Source organism: Amia ocellicauda, chromosome 7, assembly GCF_036373705.1.
Source record: "Amia ocellicauda isolate fAmiCal2 chromosome 7, fAmiCal2.hap1, whole genome shotgun sequence".
NCBI lineage: Eukaryota > Metazoa > Chordata > Actinopteri > Amiiformes > Amiidae > Amia > Amia ocellicauda.
Window position 1 is genome coordinate 33,469,683 of NC_089856.1, and position 21,609 is coordinate 33,491,291.

The window sequence follows — 21,609 nt, forward strand, 5'->3', positions numbered from 1 at the left end:
CACAATATTAGGCAGGTGGTCATAATGTTATGGCTGATCTGTGTATGTAGCGGAAGATAGTTATTTTAGTGAATTGGTAAACACTGCAGTGTCTGTTCTTTATATGAATGTGGACCCTCCAATCAACATGACCCAGTGCGGTATGTGTGTGTGTATGGGTATGCGTGTATGTATGTATTTGCACACCTAGATATGGCAATATTTAATCATTGTTCTAGATTTAGATCTAGGTCACTGAAGGACATTTACCTTGCATTTTAGGTCATTGTCATGCTGAAAGGTGAACTTTTGTCAAAGTTTCATCTTTCTTGCAGGGTAGAGGGCAGAACATTTCTGTACTTTGCTCCATTAATTTCCCCTTCTATTGTGACAAGTGCCCCAGTCCCTGCCAATGAGAAACATCCCCATAACATGATGCAGTCACCACCATGTTCACAGTAGGAATGGTATTCTTTGGGTGATGTCCTGTGTTAGGATTGTGCCAAACATAACTCTTTGCATTTATGGAAAAAAAAAACTAATTTAGGACGGATACACTGCATGAAAAACTAATCAAAGATGCACAAAGGAAGCTATCCAATTCATTCCAAGAAATGACCACATAAAAGATGGGGAGATGAGATGATAAACTTTGTACACATGACATGGAAAAGAGAAGCTGTAGATCAAAGCAAGTGGAAACATCTTGGGGAGGCCTTCATACAGCATTGGATCGATGGAGGCTGGTGGTGATGTATATAGATATTTACATGTTATAGATCACTGCTAAATAGTCAAACAAGATTGATTTAAACAAACACATGGTACAAATGAAAATGTTTGAAAACTCAATTGAAAAGGTCAGACAACCAGCAAATTAATATTTTTCTGAATCTCTATCACTGCTTCTGTTGCTACAGGGCAGGCTTAGGTGTACGTTTTCTCATTACTTCCTCATCAATCAAACAATGTACAATACTGCCTCGAGATCCTTAGAGTCAATTTGGCCATATATATTCCCTTACCTGTGGCCTGAAAGGTTGCCATTGAATACTTTTCCCTCCTGTCTTTCTGTTTTACAAATGCTGCTTCTTTTTTGTTCTTGGCACTGAAGAATATTTCTTAACTGGTTGGAGCTATGCAAGAGAATATGTGGATAATCTACTGTGTGCTTTAAGTTATGAAGGTCATGGTGTTTGAATTCCTGCTGGAAAATGCACTAAAAATAAGTGGTTGAATCAATTCTACAAACGTCATGACGGGGAAGCACACACTTGATGTTTCTGCGTGAAACATTCGCATCACATGTATAATAATTTTTTTTGTGACTCACAACTTAAATGTTATTTAAGATTCTATGGGTTAGATGTAGTAACAGGCCACTCACAGCACAAGTAAATATTAAAATCCTATGTACCGAGATAATTGCATGAGCTTTGCTACATTTTGAGAACTATTTAAAACAAGTATATTTACCTAATTGCTATCCATTTCCATATTTATTTTCTTTCAGCTAGTTAAATATTTGACTTCTCAAAAACAAAGGATTCATTGGTTGCCCCAGGATGCTTTGCTATGAAATTCGTAATTAAGTTGTAATCAAAAATCAGCTGGACAATCATAGAATGGATGTGACTTCTATTTCTCTAAATATGCTTGGAATAAGCGGTAGGTTTTAAAAGTGCAAGTCTGTTGCTCCCAAGACGTGGAAACCTGAAATTCTAAATCAGTTTCTTTTCAAGGCTTGATGTGGAAATGTATGCATTTGTTTCAAAAAAGCATTTAGCACCAGTGGTAATACATGGGAGAATGTGAACTGGGAAACCAGCAAATACTGCCACAGTGCCCTGGTGCCCTGGGTGGATAATGGTTTCACCACTGTAGGGTGACGTGGTAGCATTGCTTCTCTGGGTGGCAGGCTCCAGATCAGCTTTTACACCATCCAATAGCTCAATAATTGTGTGGCTGATAAGAACAAATCAGGAACAGGTAGACTTATGATTTTGGTAGGGTTGCATCATTTTGCCCACATTGCCTCTGAAAGGATTGCTGATTGTGACAGTTTAAAACCTGCTTTCTACAGTGCTTGTTTAGCACTTTGCACTTCTTAGCACTTTTATGACTTGTTTGTGACAGGATTACACCTCTTAAAACTTGTACGATCCTTTCGTATATCTTACCCTGTGTGTCAATTGAATTGTCTTTGGAACTGATGCCAATAAACAGTTTTAGGAATTTTTACTTCGCTATATGGCAGTGTTTTCGGATGCATGATCTTTGATATGGAATGGCTAAGCTGTAAAGGAGACTGGTGGATAGGAGACTGGTGGATGGGATGTGGTGGCGGGGGTGAGTGCAGGAAGATCATAAATGTGAGTGTCTGAGATGGGTTTAATGCATTTTTTAAGGAGACGTTATCTGAATATCGGTTTTCATCTTAATTTACACCACTCGCCTTTTCCTAATTTAAAGGCTCTGTCATGGCCTAGCACTTTTTGTTTATAAGCTCCTGTAACCCCAGGAGCGCTAATCTTCTGGAGGTTTGATTTTGCTCAGAGTCGAAGGTTTTCTTTCTGCTGTAAGTGCTACATAAGGAAGCTTATCATTTTGCCAAAAGCTCTGCCTGGGACTTTGCCAAAACTCCCAAACACTGGGCTTATTTCCTGCTTTAACTGGATTGAAAGAAAAAGTGCAAGTATCCACAGGGGTAGTTAAAAGCAGTTTAATTTCAATATGCTTCCGGTGTCGATATAAATATTCAATCTCTTCTGCAGAATGAATTCAGAAATATGCTTTTATTATGAGACAGTTGCTAAATGTAGAATACAAAACATCTGAAGAAAAGATTGTGCTTTATAACAATTTAAGAGAACAATCTAAGATAATAAAATATTACTCCTGTATTGGTTATATGCTGATGGTGAAAATACGTCTAGTGGACTGTGCTAATGGAAAGACAATTTTCAATTATCCTCCATTAATGTCAACTAATGTACAATGATACCCTGGTTCCCTTTCTAATGGTTGATAATTATGTGGACCAAATAACTAATGTTTATGTCAATGCTCATGATACTTCAAATCTAAATAAAAACTAAACAAAAGGTCCACAATATGATTAACATGTATATACAATTAACCTCCTATAACAAAATAAACTTATATTGCTCCCTCGGTAGATTACTACAGCTTGAATAGAGATGTACTATACCATGTCTGGTATTCAACCATAGGCCCAAGCCCTTTTACATTTATGTGGTTTTATTTCAGTCTCTATGGTGGAGTTTACATGCAAGTATAATCCTCCTAATTGTCACACTATTATCGTAGATACAATGCATGTCATGCACTAATGACTCAGATTGAGAGTTGCATGATTGCACATTCTATAAGATTTAATAAACCGTCCCATTTATTTTATAGTTTGCATTTTAAAGGCTCTTTAAAGTAAACTTTTGTTTCTTGTTCTGTTTTGTTATTTCAGTGCTAGTGGTTTGTTTTGTGTTTGCTTAAATACAAATATTTCTATTTTTATTCATTCAGTTTTTGCCTCCTGCCTCCTGCGTGCCGGCTCACACTATATAAAATGTATGTAATTATCTCATGGCAACCCCATGTGATCCAACTTGCATAAAGGCATTAGCCAAGCTCATTATTATTTAAAAAATGGGAATTGGAAAAGTAGTTTTGAATTAAGTGCTTCCCTGGCAATCACCTTTGTGATAATAATTTGAAATAATCCTTCAATTGAGTGTTTCACCGTGGATATATATATATATATATATATATATATATATATAATGAAAGAGAGTGTGTGGGACTTTGCTGCAGTTGAGGTGCACAAGAGCATGCATTAAAGATGCATTAAAGAGGGCATTGCCTGAAGCCGTGGTGTATGGCATTCCCGGTTGGTTTCAAATACCGCTTATCCACATTGGTCAGTCCACAGGTCCTGATGATCCTGTGGGGTTGAGCCAGGTTTCTTGCATTGTGCTGGAGGAGAAGATTTTGCTTTAGCAACAGACCGTGGAATAAATCAAAAGGTCTTTCCCAGATGCAGATTTGAAAGGGTCAGATCAGACAACAGCTGGCTCTCAGGAAGCCCCTTGTGGTGTGTTTGGATAACAGGGGAGCAGTGGTTCCCAAGTTTATCAAGCCTAAGGAAAATTTACTTAACATTAAGGTGCTGTGCTGTACACCAACACCTGCCTACAAAATACATACAATAAGCATATATTCTAGTATATAGAGCTAACAAGTGCAGAAAGAATACAGTTAAGTCCAAGGCAGGGGAGGGCATAGGAGAATTCACAGTTACACAAAGTAATCCAATCGTGTAAAGTGTAAGGTTTCTCCTTTTGACACTGTAGTGCAGTATCACGGTTCAGAATAAAGACTGGTAGCTTAATTGCCATCTGTATTTACTGAAGGTTTGGATGGTTAAAAAAAGATAAAGCAAATGGACTGTTGTAACAGTACTCTAGGTTGTTTAGAGAGCATTATTTGTAGTAATTATGATAAATTATGCATACAAATTAAGTTCACCAATCAATTTAGGATTACTTTGTGGTCTGGACTTGGGTTAAAGTTACCCAGTAAACTAAGGCATTCATTTTCATGGGCCTAGCTTAAAATGTTCATATTGGCTAGAATAAACATTTAGTTTAATTTTACTTGGGTAATAAATTAAATTTAGTCAATTTTTGGGTTGATTTTGTTAACCAAGCTGTGCAGACATTTTTATGGGCCTAGCTTTTGCAGTGAACTACCCCATATCAACCAAGGTGTTTTATAATAAAAGGCGGACAAGGTCTCTTGTACTGCTTTCCTGTCTGGAAGACAAGAGGATGATTCAGTGCAGACCCTATAGATTATTTACTCCCCTGTGGGGTAGTTCTCAACTCTTTTCCCATGTTGCCCTTCAGTTTCCGATTGTCCTCTCCTCTTAAATAACACCATTTTCCTTTCCAATAACCAAGAAATGCATTATAGCACAACAGGATTAAATGGGTTGTATTTCACCAGTGGAGCTTACTCTCACTTCTGGTTTATGTCTTTGGTTTTCTGATCCTTTTTTTTTTTTTTTTTTTACCTGTTCCAACACTTCCATGGCCTCATCGGTGGGTTTTCTTTTTCAGTTGTCACCCAAGAGCATCGCCAGAAGTCCGGGCAAGAAAAAGTGCTTGCGGATCTCCGACAGCTGGGTTATTATCTGGTTGACCAGTCATCTGTTTATCTTTTAGGACAGGCTGTACCGCTCTGGATTAATAGGTCAATATGACTTGCTAAGCTCTGAAAACTCATAAAACTGTAAGGACGGATTCCCCATTTAATTACTTTTTAGAGGAGATGTGATTTAAATGTTGGTGTTAAAAATGCCATTAGGGACATCACTGTGAAACTGTACGGTGGTTAAAAGAGCTGAGAAGCCCCTGCATTCAGAGTCATGGGTTGGCATACTGTGTAATATATTGCTGCACCGTTGGAGGTGTTCCCACTATGTTCAATGCGTTAAACTAACCAGGGGTCACAGCATGCTAGCCATCTTGCTTTTCAAGTCAATATTCAGTGTCTGTTCAGTTCTGTAAAGAAGGGGAGATTTATTTTCCAGGAAAGATCAGAGCCCATGCATTCTGATATAACATTTTCAGTCCATTTTCAAGTAACCTCCTATAGCATCTACAAAAGAGGACTTCAGGGCCAGTGCCTGTACATTTTATTTGCTTTGTTGCCCAAAAAGTGGTGCTGTTGATCATGTGTGATGGGGCGCTTTGAACATTTGGAAGCCCTTACTTCCCTTGAGTTTAGAAATGGCTTTTTCCCCACCTCCAGTACTGCTAGAGAATAATGATACAATTAGAATCACACTGTTTTCACCTTTCAATTAAATAAGATTGTTTGCAGAAATGCAATTTTTCACTGCACAGGCTAGTTGATGGGGATAAGTGAGATTTGCGTGTGTGGTTGTTTTTTGTTGTTGTTGGTTTTATTTATTTATTTATTTAATAGGACAAGCAATTAGGGAGCATAGGAGCTGCCAAGCCTACAGTCAGGAAAATCACATGTAACCCCACTGTCTATTTGATCCAGTCAACAGCTTTGATGTGGGAAGTTGAACCAGGTGAGAGATTCCTGCAGTAGGCCCCAGACTTGTGTTTGTATGGTTAGTGCATTGTGTAAGGAAAAAAAAATGCTTGGATTGAGCACATGCACGTGATTAGCTGTACCAGATTATTAGATTCCCCTAGTAAACCTCTAAGTATGGTTTATAAACCTATTTTATGTGGGAAGCAAAGACTGCTCTGCAGACTTTTCTCAGCTAAAATTTCATTATCACTGTACATTTCAGCAAATCACTATTGATTTAATTCATTTCTCACGAAAGACATCACATAATATGCTTCTCTTGATCAGTACAGAGTGTGAGCATATTGAATTCTTTGTTTTTGACAATATTTTTTCCCCCTCCCTCCTTTTGTTCATTTTATGATGAGAAATGTTCACACTCCTCGCTGTTATCAGCAAAACCGCAAATATGTGACTGGTGACAGCCCTTCTCCTCTTTCCTTTGCAGTCAACAAGCACAAGCCGTGGATTGAGACGTCGTACCACGGAGTTATAACTGAGAACACGGACACTGTCTTGCTGGACCCTCCCCTCGTTGCTCTTGACAAAGATGCGCCCGTCCCTTTTGCAGGTAAGGGCTATGAGTGTCCGTCTCTAATAAGCCGTCTTCTGAGAGATCTGCCTTCCACATTGACATCACAGCTGTGGAACCAAGAAGAACTTTGTTTTGGATGTCTGTTGGAGACGGACATTGTTTGTCAGTTGCACAAACCTGACTGGTTTACCACATTTATAAAGGAGTTGAAGATCTGGGAATCCCCTGGTACACTTGTAAGATAACTACTCGCGTCACCCTTGAACGATGGAACCACCATGTTAGAGTGTTTGTTTGCACCGACTTGGATATGCATGCATTTAATCACAGCAGGCCGCCCTTGTTAATTAATTGAGAAAGGAAATTAAGTAGAGTTACATTCATTAGATGATGGGTAAGAAACCAGGCAGCTGGCCACGGTGGGAATGCTGGCATGCCCCAATGGGATAATTAGAAGTCATTTCTTCTGTGGCTGCTTTAAAAATTGAGAACTTGCTGAAGCAGCTTATATTTATAAAAACTCCCATCGTAAAATCAAGGTCTTCTAAATGAAAAGTAAGCTTCGTTTCAGCTAATTTTTGTGAAGCCATATGGAATTGGTTAAAGATAATTTACTTAGTAATAGAGGTGGGCGATAGGCAGTTCAGTAATTAGCTGCACAAAAAAATTATACATAAGCTTTTCAAGCAAGAATTGAAGCTTTATGCAGGTACTGTAGCTTTTGCACCTCATTAATTAAAATGGGTGAAATTAATCTTTTTTTTTTCTGACAGCCATAAAATACTGAAATTTTCTCGGTTGCTGTCTGTCAGTGTGCACACCAGCCTGATGCACATTTCTCCTGTGGTTTTGTGGAAATGTTTTAGGAGGAGGAATGTAATAATTGGATAAGAAAACAATGTCAAATGCATGTGCACTGCCTGATATTTTGTGTAAAAGGTAAAGGTACTTGTTAATGCCGCAGAGCTTGAAAGAGACAAAAAATAAAACTACCTTGTATAGCCTGAATATTGAATTTCTTAAATATAATTTCTGGGATATTTAATGCAACCCCTGAGTCATTCACTAGGGGTTTCATCATAAATTCCTTTTGTTTTCTTTTAAGAAAAAGCTGGCATAACCTTGGCACCATATTAATTGCTTTGGGAATAATGCCCAGAATTTGTAAGTGCTTACAATTTGTATAGTTGTTTGCTTTGATGGGAAATGCAATGAACATCCTGAAATCTACAGACACGGAATCAGGGAGCCGAAGATAAATTGTCGTCTCTCACAATGATGAAACTCGGCTGGGACCCACATGTTGTGTTTACGTATCTAGAGTTCTCAATCAAATTACTTTAAAGGATGACTCCGACTTGGACCATAAAATGCAGTTTAATTTGTTAATTTGTACTCTGGGTTGCAATTACACAAAAATTGCTTTTGGCATTAATCTTCCCAATGCAGTTTATGTATTGTTCTGGTAAAGGTAATGTTTGCAGTAGAAGGTTGTGTAACAGAAAATATTCTGCCAGAAATACTCAAGACGCTTTTCTGTGCCTAGCCAGTTAAAGGGGAACACGCACAGTTCTATGGGTCTTTACATGTTTTAAGTATTACTGAATCTTTTGTAGACTAAATGTAGAGATTTTGATTGATCTCATGTATACAAAGAAGAAAATGCATCCTTTGTTTTGAATAACATGTCACCTAAACAGTATTTAAGGCATACATAGTTATCAATGAAAAGCTTTTTCCCTGTTCCGAGTATTAAAATCATAATTGTTATATTGCATTCTGGGACATACATGTTAATGATGAAATAATAAATCCCCATTCTGCTGAAGCTCTGTTAGAAGGCTACATCACACTGAGTCTCTGAAACACCACTCTCTTTGTCTCGCTTTCAGGAGTTTCTTGCTGTCTGTGTGTGATGTAATTTGGCATTGACAGAAATGCAAGTCTGCGAGCTGAATGTGAGGAGCGTGGAGACAGCTGGAATTTATTTATTTATATAATTATTAATCATTAAAATTAGAGCTTCAGAGTGCAATATAACAAACAGACATTAGATCATCTAAACTCTGGAAAGGAAATGGAATGTTTTTTTTCCCCTCCTTGATTAGTACAGTTCAGTTGACCTTAAATCATGCTTTCATACATTTTCTATCTGAAAATCCCAAATAGATGCATTCACCATGACTGTGTTTACTCAGTGTAATTAATTTTTGTGTGGATTGTAAATATAAAACATTTAATTAAAACAGCCTATTTACATATGAAGACGTCACTCATCAGACTCTTTGTTAGAAGCGTTGATGAGAAGAAACCTAAAAAGAAAATGCCAATTGAGATGTAAACCAGTCTCTACCTTGAATTCCATCTTCAGTGAAAATGCAATTTGTAATAAATGTCTCATGTTTCGAGTTTTTTAAGCTGTCTCTTGCCCCTCCTCACTCGATATAAATATAAGTTATGTTCTTTTTACTTTTATTTTAGCCTCTATTAGATGCTTATTGTCAAGTAGACAGATGTTCTCCAGCAGTTTCACATTTAATTTTGTTGTGTTCCATAATTAAGCATGTTAATCTCAGTTTAATTAAATATTGTCAGATTTGATCTTTTTAACAATAGATAGATCAAGAAACAAAGTACTATTAGGTGAGTGTACACATCTCTCACTTCTGCGATTCCATTCCTTATGACCCATACAAGCTGTGGAGGTTGAACAAGAATACTAGGCAACACTTTACAATACAGTGAGGGAAAAAAGTATTTGATCCCCTGCTGATTTTGTACGTTTGCCCACTGACAAAGAAATGATCAGTCTATAATTTTAATGGTAGCTGTATTTTAACAGTGAGAGACAGAATAACAACAAAAAAATAAAAATAAAATACATTTCAAAAAAGTTATAAATTGATTTGCATGTTAATGAGGGAAATAAGTATTTGACCCCTTCGACTTAGTACTTGGTGGCAAAACCCTTGTTGGCAATCACAGAGGTCAGACGTTTCTTGTAGTTGGCCACCAGGTTTGCACACATCTCAGGAGGGATTTTGTCTCACTCCTCTTTGCAGATCCTCTCCAAGTCATTAAGGTTTCGAGGCTGACGTTTGGCAACTCGAACCTTCAGCTCCCTCCACAGATTTTCTATGGGATTAAGGTCTGGAGACTGGCTAGGCCACTCCAGGACCTTAATGTGCTTCTTCTTGAGCCACTCCTTTGTTGCCTTGGCTGTGTGTTTTGGGTCATTGCCATGCTGGAATACTCATCCACGACCCATTTTCAATGCCCTGGCTGAGGGAAGGAGGTTCTCACCCAAGATTTGACGGTACATGGCCCCGTCCATCGTCCCTTTGATGCGGTGCAGTTGTCCTGTCCCCTTAGCAGAAATACACCCCCAAAGCATAATGTTTCCACCTCCATGTTTGACGGTGGGGATGGTGTTCTTGGGGTCATTCCTCCTCCTCCAAACACGGCGAGTTGAGTTGATGCCAAAGAGCTTGATTTTGATCTCATCTGAACACAACACTTTCACCCAGTTCTCCTCTGAATCATTCAGATGTTCATTGGCAAACTTCAGACGGGTCTGTACATGTGCTTTCTTGGGCAGGGGGACCTTGCGGGCGCTGCAGGATTTCAGTCCTTCATGGCGTAGTGTGCTACCAATTGTTTTCTTGGTGACTATGGTCCCAGCTGCCTTGAGATCATTAACAAGATCCTCCCGTGCAGTTCTGGGCTGATTCCTGACCGTTCTCATGATCATTGTAACTCCACGAGGTGAGATCTTGCATGGAGCCCCAGACCGAGGGAGACTGACAGTTATTTTGTGTTTCTTCCATTTGCGAATAATCGCACCAACTGTTGTCACCTTCTCACCAAGCTGCTTGACGATGGTTTTGTAGCCCATTCCAGCCTTGTGTAGGTCTACAGTCTTGTCCCTGACATCCTTGGACAGCTCTTTGGTCTTGGCCATAGTGGAGAGTTTGGAATTTGATTGATTGATTGCTTCTGTGGACTCCCTTTAAGAGAGTGCTCCTAATCTCAGTTCGTTACCTGTATAAAAGACACCTGGGAGCCAGAAATATTGCTGATTGATAGGGGATCAAATACTTATTTCCTTCATTAACATGCAAATCAATGTATAACTTTTTTGAAATGCGTTTTTCTGGATTTTTTTGTTGTTATTCTGTCTCTCACTGTTAAAATACACCTACCATTAAAATTATAGACGGATCAATTCTTTGTCAGTGGGCAAACGTACAAAATCAGCAGGGGATCAAATACTTTTTTCCCCTCACTGTAAGTGTCCCTAGTTACAGTATATTCACATTGTCGGTAGTCTGTAGTTACTCCTAAATAGTGTAATTATGAATTATTACAATGTGCTTAATGTGTAAGACTTATTAGCGGTAAAGTGTTACAGAATATTGCCACCTTGTGTATAACTGGCTGGGATAACTTTGAGATAAAACCTTCATCCCAAGTATGTATGTCACATTTAAATCACATCTCTAATATTCTATCTTTAGCTGTCACATATTATCACTTTTTGACTGCATGCAAGAAACATTTATGAATCATTGGTTTTATTTTAGTTTAGTTGTTTTTTACAAAATAGTCCACTTATGAATTATAATGAATTTCATTAATGTCTGTTTCTTGTGATTCATTGTGGTTCTAAAACAATCTTGTCAGCTTACACAAACACAAAACTGATGTCAAATTGTCATATGCTATTATTTTTTAGCGTCCATGGAAAAAAAAATGAACATTTCCATTTACTGAACATTAACTGCCCTTTGTAGTCAATGCATTTTTTTTTTTTGGAATAGATACAGCTATTCAGTTTTACATTTTAAAAACTGCAAAAAGAAACAAAAAAACACTCCACTGATCTGAGCAACCATATTAATGAAGTTATGGGACTTTGGTTTCAGTCTGTCAGCTTAATGCAGTTTATATTCCATCAGTGCTCTGAGTTAAAATGACATTAATCAGTAATGCTTGTGCCTACTTTCTCAGTGGAAACAAATCAAGCCATTTCTTAAAAGGTGCAGATGGGTTTTGCAGGATATTTAAATTTTCAAGAGGAGATGTAATGTCTTTGGGGAGAGTTTCACTTTCATGGTACATGCGTTTTGGGTAGCCCAGGACTTGGATCTGACAAGGTCTGTCTGTACTGATTTTTATTATCTACCTACACTGGAGACCGTATAACTGGAAAGCAGCATTTAAGTAACAAGAAGAAGAAAAAAAGAAGTCCATCATCAAGTGATACACAAGTATACATTTGTTGTGCTTTGAATCTCTGGTGCGCTTATATGTTTTTGTGTAGCCCACACACTGGGTCACCTAGAGAACTAGTTCACAATCCCCAGGAAATATGTTTTTTTTTCATCTGTCTACAAAAACATAAACTGACTGTGTTTTAGCAAGAGGGGGAATCTTAAAACTTACACTATAATAACCCCTTTTATCCAATATATAATGTTCACTTTAGAAAGACCATCCTGTGTCACGTACCAACAGTCGGACGTATTTATGTATTTTATTGTTCAGTGCCCTAAGTCCCACAAACAATGCTAAATGTTAAAATAAGATTAAGTGAACCTGTGGATTCTGTTCTTGGCAGCATGTTTATTGTAAACCTAGATCGATATTACACCTTGGCTTCGTTTCAGCAGCTACACAGACCTAATGTTATTATGTGATACAGCTAGCCAGTGCAGACCAGTAATCATTTAGGGCAGATGTGACTCATGCACCACCATGTACACTTCTATAATTACTTCTTTAACGGCACCGAAAGCGTGCAAGTGAACCGGGAGTGTAGACTGCTCACTTAATCCAGCCCTCGTTACCTGCTGCAGCAATTAGGACCAGATCAGATACAGGTTCATAGCCTCTGTCTCACCGTAGTTTTATGATTAACTGTTTTTAAGTATGATTTTTAAAACAAGCTTGCAGGTCAGGAAGAAAGGCAATTCACATTATTTTATTCCTGTGATATTGAATCTCATTTGAATACACACTTCTTAAAATTAAAAATAAGTTTACCCCACTCCCCTTCTCAATCTGTGTACTCCATTCCTCCATCCTTACTGTATGTCGTTCAGAGAACTCAATCAAAATAACAAACTGTCCTCTGCAAGGTGCTGCATTAGAAACAAGGTTTTATAAATAGCAGATGAGGATTTTGAAGTGGGTCTAGAGAAGAAGGTAAAATCAGTGCTAAGTGAAAAAGTTAACAATGTATTTGAAGTCTCTAATTTGCATCCACCTCACCTGTTAAGCTAGGTATATCATTATATCTGCATTAAGTTGTTTTACCCCAATATGGATTCCGTCCTATCACTTGACATATTTATTTTCAATATCGTATTACCTACAGTAGCTTAAAGTCGGTTATAGTTTTTGTAATTGTTTAGTCTTCGTGGTCGTTAATAACGGCTATGAAGATAATTAATCTACTGCTTGAATTGTGCCTACTTAATAATAATTTACAAGACATTTAGTTGGTATAATTTATATTTCAGCTAATTGGATTTTCTTCCTACATATCCAGCTGTTTTTGTTAATGATCAGCAATGTGTTCGAAAGCATGCTTTCTCAAGCTTCAGGGAGATGGTAGATGTAATAATCCTAGAGGGTCAAATTATTTATTTGACTGTTTACTACATTTATGGAGCATACTAATGGGTAAAAACAATTTGACTTCTAAATTTAACTCTACATTTTTAATTCTGGGCAACAGAATATGTAATGAAGAAGTTGGCCACTCTGCAAAAATAATGACCTGCATAGTAAAAGGACAGATTATCATTTTTTGCTTGTTTGTTTATTTTTTTGGCGCTTGAATACCCATCAGTGTCGTGATTTATTTCCATAGCTATTGAATGTGGCAAGTTTAATTGTTTCCATTTCTTACCTGATGCTTTTCTCAGTTGAAACAGAGCCAAGCTGTGGTAGATCCCAATCATTTATTGCCGTGCACCAAAATAAACAGGAGACGCAGTATTCCAGAAAGAGCACAATTAACACCACTTTGAACCCAGCTCATGTACTCCTCGCAAGGATACATTTTGCAGAAAAGGCTCAAGATGTGATTTTGCATCACTGAAATATCTTAATGAAGCCATTAGAGCACAAGAAAGTAAATATCTTTGTGTAATCACGCTTGCGGTTAAGCCGGGATGGTAAAGTCAATATCGCCTGACATGCTCTGTATCTATAATGTGCAAACGAAAACCCTGTTTATGAGCGCCCATTCAAATTAGAAAACAATCCATTTGCCTTAATAATATGCCAATCACATATTAATATTAATGGATTCTCCCTTTTGTGCTGAACAGGATCACATTCTCAAAACATCTTTAACTGCGTTGTAGTTAAAATAAATAAATGTAATACAGTTTAATTCAGATTTGTGCGATGTTGTCAACCACACACTCATCTGCAAATCTCAACACACATTATTTACGCCTTCCATGCCTTTATTTCTCTTTTAAATGTTAATGTAGTGTCTCTAGTTGGTATTAGTTTATGTAGACATGATGCTTTTTTGTAACTTGGCTATTGAAGGCTTTAATAAAATGTACACATGGCCTACAGCAGTATTGTATCCAAATGAAATGGTGGTGTAAACTCCAGGTAGCTGTATCTGTTTTACTGTGGCAGAATGCTTTTTTCCCGCCTACAGGTATAGTTTATATTACACTGAAATCATTGCACAGAAAGAGAAAATAATCACAGAATGTTAATCTTCCTTCATATATTATATGAAGGAAGCGTTTGACAGTGAATTCGGCCATACACAGTCTTAAATCGGTTTTGGAATAACAGTCTAATCTCAGCAACCCTCAGGAGAAGAGGTTTCCAACCGATTCCTCCCTCTGATTTGTAACACAGCAGTGCGCACCACGCCTAAGAAATATACTGAGATAATTAAGTTCATGAATTAGATGGACAATTTTATACTTAGTGTCGATTATGTACTCCACGATCCATAAACAGATGCATTTCTATGCCCCCACATCCCACCCCACCCCATCCCATCCAATCTACATGAAATCCATTAGTTATATTCCACTTTATCCCAAGACCACACAAACGCAGTGAATCTAGACAGACAGGTGAGAGGGAGACTGGGGCTGCGAATAAACACAATCGTGTTGGCACTGCACGGCGTGTCTCTCATTCACACGCTCAGCTAAGATTGCCTTTCTGTGCTTATTTCATGGGACGAGCGCTGTGATAGCAGAATAATGTTTCAAAGTAGTCCCTCCCTTCAAATTATTTTTTTTTTCCTCCCTCCGAGGCCAACCAGGATCTGTCGTGTTGTTGGATTGGTGTTGAGAATTCCTCAAACTGATTGAAATTTCATTAATTGTTGAGGGTTAATGCCCTCAATTTAATAATGATCCTTTTTTGTGTAAATGGACGGTTGCAAAAATGCATCTTCCTGGCATGGGCTTATTGTGCTTCAGTGCGACTCCAACTAAGTGTAGCGTGAGTGATTTCAATTCAGCATTTTAAGGTGGTGGGGTAATTCTTTTTTCTTTGTGCCTGGCATTCCTTTAAGAGTCCTAATTTCATTCAAACACATTTTACTTCTGTTTGTATAAGCCCTCTCTTTTGTCCTGGTCTTGATTAAAATCCAATTTATGACCATGTGGCTGTTGATAAGAGCAACCCTGGCAATTGTGGATTGCTTTGCCATTTGGATTAGTTAGAAGTGTAATTTAATAACTGTGTGGATGAGCAAATAAATGTCAGCAAATACTCTGAGGATTGATGTGCAATTGGGGGTATAATTTACATTGATGAATTAGTTGTTTGCACTGTTTGCTTGATTGAATACCGGGCTCTGTGCTTTGTAAAGCTACATAGATTTTCGTTATATATTATTATCAACATCTGTAGGCAGGGATGCCTTGTATTTACAACCTTCTGAGCATAGGAATCTTTGGGACCATCAGTTTACTCTTTTATTTTTATTTTATTTTAATCAGACACCATCAGGAATCTGTGTTACTGATCGAAGTTCTCAATTTGCTCAGTCATCTAAAGTTAGTTGTGGGACTTGATCTGACTCATGGTGCAGAAGACAGCAATCACCTCTTTGTATAAAGACAGTTGCTTCTATACATTAAGGTTCTGCTCTGTGTTCTTCCATCTGCAAGAACAGAAGTATAATGAAACGTAAAATAAAAAATTGAAACCTATAACGTCAGTCACCAGCTGGAGTTTAACTGTAGTAAGTCTAACTGCTCGTCTCATATGGAGAGAGAGTTGTCTCTCACCTGGTGGCAAGGGGACCTCATGTAGATGGTCTTGAGCAGTATACCACAGTGCACAATCAAATATCACAGCTTGCCAGTAGTGCTGCACGTGAGTGTAGTGTACTGTGGTTACCGAGTACTGTGTTTTTTTGTTTTTTTTTTGTCTTACACTTTGCCCATGGTAACGAGGATCATTTCAGAGCAAACGTGAAAGGGGCCTGCTGTATTTAAAGGAAGAAAATAAGCTATTTGTGCATTATGCTGAATCAGACACAACACAACATTGCATCATTTTTTTTATCATTCTGCTGGAAAGGTACCTCTGCTTGTAAAGATAGCAAGTGAATTAGACCACAGACTAGAGCAGGATGATTGATATTTTACTATCCCTGTATTCAGGCCATATTCACCTGTTAGGTATAAAATGAACAGGAAAAAGGTAACGATTAACAACCTTAGCCAGATTTATTGTATCGGGAAGACATTTCGAATGCTCTGTTGTGTTTGGAAAGGTGGCTCTAGGTAAATGAGCAAAATAGATTTATGTATTTTCAAAGAGATATTTGTTTCTTCTTAGCATATTCCCTACATTAGCATATTGGTTAATAAGAAATAGACTTACCTATGTACCTTTTATTTATAAAATTGTATTTATTAGGGATAGCACTTTTAGTCATTCTGCTACCCATGTAACTTGTAAATGGGACATAAAGGGTTTATTTATTTATACAAATAAATATAGTAAGGGACTAACCTATTCATGGATAAACTGAACATCGTGAAATGTGCCATACCCAGATACACAGTTTATGGTCTGACGTTAACACCCAGTTGCATTCCATCTACCTATATATATATATGCACAACACAGTCTGAAAACCAATCTCCTACCTTGTGATAAGGCCTTATTTCCATCTGATCTGATTAAAGGAATGTGATCTAAACTAATTTATATAAAAAGCAGTTGAGGTAATCAGACCAATTCTGTTGTATTATTACAGTGTTTACACATTTTCCTTTGTTTTCTAAAGTCACCCGGGCCGTCAAGTTACTAATCACTATGTGTTTATGTGTCTACTAATCAATTTTAGGTTTTCTTTAACATTTGCAGTTTCCCAGACTTCAGGCGTGCTGACTCTTGTGTAATGCGTCTTTCTATTTTTACACTGGGAGTAACTCGAGATGACTTTCAAGGTTTCTGTTCCACTTTCCACTCCATCTTATTTTCCAAAATGTTTCTTAATAGGGAAACAAAAAATAATAATAATAGATATTCTCTACCCATGTTTTTTCCTTGCACTTTAAATCTTTATAATTACTATGTTGTTTTTATTTTACATTTTTGTAAATGTAAAAAAGTTATTTGCAAAATAAGTCAAGTAAAAGTGCATTTCTGGAACATTCTCCACAATTAACTCTTAACCATCATGCATTAGTGCAAAATCAGGTATTGGTTTTAAAATACAATCAAATCTGTTTTAGAAATATTGTATTTTAAACTATCAGCACAGAGAGTAGTACTCTAAATGAACGTGGGTTTTAAACTATAATTTGTAGTGTTTTTGAAATATGATTTTACATCTTTAAAATGGAAAAATGTCAATGAAATTAACTTATCTTGTGTCACAGCTGATAACTTTTAAACCCACGTATGGTATGTTAATCCAAGCTTATTGTGATTAAATATTAAAACTTTTAAATTGGGAATTGGATCTGAGATGCCTTAAAGACCTTTTGTGCCTTTGAAAATTATTTAATGAGTTAGAAAAAAAAAATGAATGGCTTGAGGGATAGTTTTAATAAGCTAACAGATTTAAAACAGGTAAGGCTATTTCTATATTTCTTAAGATCCTGTAAATTCAAAGAAATTCAATAGGAAGCAATTTCTAGAAATGGATGAAATTAATTTCCAGAGAAACTATATACTGGGACAGATGTAGATGCATTTCAAATGTCATTGGTATTCTTATTTTCATTTGCCTGACCTCTTCTTAAAACAGCATGAAATAATGTGCTCCAGGGCATCCTTCACAGTAGAACTTGTCTGATATTATTAAGAGCTGGGATCAGCAAAAATGACATTTACTTGAAAAACATGAAGTCTGATATGTACTTTTTATTGTGACATCCACAGGATGTTTTTTTTAGACGTATTAATCTGTATTATGGAAATCCAATAAGAAACATGAATGTGCTAAATCCCATCTCAATTATCCCCATTCCTTCACTGGCAAATGGATAGTTGTTTACTACAAATTAACATGATACTGGTTATATAAGAAAGAGAAGCATCTGAGCAGAAACTGAACTGACATAGAGTATTAACTGGTGTGTCAAAGTTGTATTTTAATCTAGTCTCTTCTCTGCAATGCACATGTGAAACCATTTGGTAACCATACTATTATTTCCATGTACTAAACTGATATTTAAAGCCTGCATGACATTTAAAAGTTGATGCTCATATTTTTGTTATGCATTTGGTGTAGATATCCTTATGACAACTCAAATTATAATATGTAATTTTATTGTGATATAAATCAAACCCCCAATACAATCAACAAGGACAGGAGTCTTGCTAAGAGACTGTTTTCTCGTGGGATCCATGCAGGGAGTGTTGCCCAAACACCAAATTCTGTGGCACACCAGTTAATGCGTAATAGCACACCAATGCCACAATAACATGGGGCTGTTATTACCCACTCCCAACCACAATCGCTCTCCACATCAAGTGGCACTGTAATGCAGCTTATACAGGGTATAAGGTAACATTTCCTTAGATCCCTCATGATTCTCACCCTCCTGCAAATGGATAAGGGATGCCCTTGTGCTTCTGTATGTCCTTATTTCTCTTATTTAGCAATACAATAGGAATACATAGCCTTTCCCTAGACTCCTTTGTGACATAAGTGTGGAAAAAGAAACTGATGTGAAGGTAGGCCATTCCTCTTGTCATTTCTCTCTCTCTCTGCAACCAGGTTACTTTCTATTTTTAGATTTTAAATAGTTTATTCAGTCATAAAATTGTGGAGGATGATATTAACTTATTTGATTTTAAATTATATTTTTTGTAATGGTACAATTGTTTAATGTCTGACACAATTACATGGCACACCACCGCCCCGTGACACATTGGAAACATTGCTCTGACTAGCAGTATTACACTGTTGATAAGATTATATAATGTGGTGGATAAATATCAATGTAATTTGCCCTATTTGAGTATTAAGTCACTTTTCTGATCATCTGAATTGAATGATGCATTTCACTTCAAGCTGTTTCACCCGGGGTTAAACGCAATTTGTTTCAGTTGTTTCTACAAATTAAAATGGTTTTATGTCGTTTCATTAAGGGTGAGTGTGAAGCCTCTGCCATCTGTGCTTTATTGGTTTGATGTAGTGTAGGGATTGCTAGGGTTTATCTGTGCATTGGAAGAGATAGGCCTGGCCATGTTTTTTTTTGTCCCAGAATTACAGAGGTATCTGATTAGAGTGGAGATGTGGCCAAGAGTCCACCATGCATCCATCCAATTAATCATGTTGTGACAAAGCAATTGGGCACCCAGTTATCAAGGTCAACAGCCAGTTCTGTGAAGCTGGACAGACTGTCCCTGCTAAGCAACAGAGCCTGACTCTGCGATGTCTTTGTTCTCAGATAACACATGCATATGAAAGAGGATTAAAAAGGGGTGCAGCGAAAAGTCAGAAGGCTTCTGTAGCCTCAGTTTTGTCCTGTAGTATCACATTTAATAACTTTTTCATATAAAACCTTAATTGTAATGGTGCTTTTTTGTTTTTATGAATACCTGTTGTAGCAGTTCGTTTCATAGGATATGCTATTTACTCCCATGTGTATTTGACAATATGGAAACTTATTGAGATGGCTACTTAAATGATTTCTTACCATCAACCTAACTGGTACAGCACTGTAACAGTCGAGAGAGCTGTGGGTGACTGCATGCTTAATATTCCATCAAGCCAGAGGCTTACAAAGTACTTTCTTACAAAGTACATTGGCATATTGAGTTTTGAGGATCTTGACTCAAATCCTGCTTGAGATTGTAAATTAATATATATATATATATATATATATATATATATATATATATATATATTTTTTTTTTTTTTTAATGCCTTCCTGGAAAAATGAAGGACTGAAGCTTACTTTAAGAGTTTCTCCCCAGTACATTTTTTTTTTATGTTTTGTTTATGTATTTTAATTGAATTTTTCCCCAAAATAGTGTTCATGGCAGTTTTCCTCATTTCAAACATTTACACTAAGTGATACAGGATTCATTATACAGAACCTGGCCTGCCTTAATATTAGCTGATACCAATTTCCATGTCAGTCCCAACAAATGTATAAAGGGAGAAAGAAGTAGGGGTTCTTGGCTGAAAATAAAGCTTTTCATTTTTTTTATTTTTTTTCTCTCCTCGCAGCAGTACATTTGAATACTCTCTGGAGAACAGCCTTGTGTTAATTGACTGGGAGAGTGGAATATTATAGTGTGCCAGAAGCTAATGACTACAGCCACACCCCTTCCAAAGTCCTGAATGTCAAGCAAGGAAATGTAGTGCCTAACAATCAAATGTATCCATTACCTGTATATAAAAAAAAAGGGAATTCTAGGGATGCCAATCTGAAACATGTTAAACCGAAAGGACCCTGCTTAGTAAAGAGCTAGTGAGGGAACTGTTAGCGATCACAATAATTAACTGCATTAATATATAGATGTTATCTAATGGAAGCCCACTGGACTAGACAGACTTTTCTCTTTAATGTATGTAAGTTCTGTCTGACTAGACTTAATTACAGAGCGAGAGTTTTCCTCCAGGGATGAGAAACATTAAAAAGATATATAGAAGTAGAGATAATGGGGGATTGTTATTGCCTGGTCATACAAATCAGGTGGTATAGGCACCAAAACCAACCTCCATTCCTGAGATGCATATTGCAGATGTAAAAAAAGAATAATGGTTTTGTCTCTGTACTAATGTCGAAGGCCAAGAGAACTTTGTTTCCTTAAAGTGTGTTCTACATTATTCAAGGATCACAGCTGCCAGTAAAGGGTAAAAATGTACAGGAATAACATGGCGCGCTCTCTCTAAAATCCTGTCATCCACAGGCATCTATTTGTTTTAAATAATATATAATAGCACCAGGATACAGACATGTTTGAAAGGCTTTGATTCTCCAATCTCCTCAGACAGCTGTCTTTCAAGGAGGCACATCTTATTCTCTGCTTGTTTACCTCCAAGCAAGTCAGACACTTTAAAAGCCACTACAGTGTAATCTTCTTTTACATATTTTCATACCACTGTAGCTGTGGCAGAAAGCCGCTCTAACTTTCTCTTTTTAAGTGCATATCAGAAGAATTTGGTATGCTTTGCAGATGGCAACTCTTGGATTTTGATGGCGTCATACATCTGCAGATTTCCGTCATCGACTTAATTTCAAGTATGATATGGATATGTATTTATATTACACATGATAATATTATATTACAATGAAAGTTAGATGAAATGGTCTTTTTCACCAGGGTTTTGCCCGGAGCTGGAGCAAGCAACATTTTGCCTGTTCCATGCTACAATGTTTTTTTTCAAACAAATGTCATGCTGAAAGCCTCAAATGAGATAGGAGTGTTGGGAAGGACATTTTCTGGTTTGGTATTATTTGACTTGTCTGCTGGAGTGCGGAGGAGCA

At 37.1% G+C, this 21,609-nt stretch overlaps 1 protein-coding gene across 2 annotated transcripts in view; it reads left to right on the forward strand.

Moving 5' to 3' along the window:
- Positions 1 to 21,609, forward strand: part of LOC136753305 (calsyntenin-2) — a 201,561-nt gene that overhangs the window by 89,785 nt on the left and 90,167 nt on the right. The window contains exons 1-2 of one of the 2 annotated variants that reach the window (XM_066709291.1): positions 2,291 to 2,328; positions 6,554 to 6,676. In XM_066709291.1, the coding sequence (XP_066565388.1) occupies positions 2,310 to 2,328; positions 6,554 to 6,676 (142 nt within the window). In that variant the 5' untranslated portion in view covers positions 2,291 to 2,309. Of the gene's footprint in view, positions 1 to 2,290; positions 2,329 to 6,553; positions 6,677 to 21,609 lie in introns of those variants that run through there. The other variant, XM_066709290.1, reaches the window with a different exon arrangement.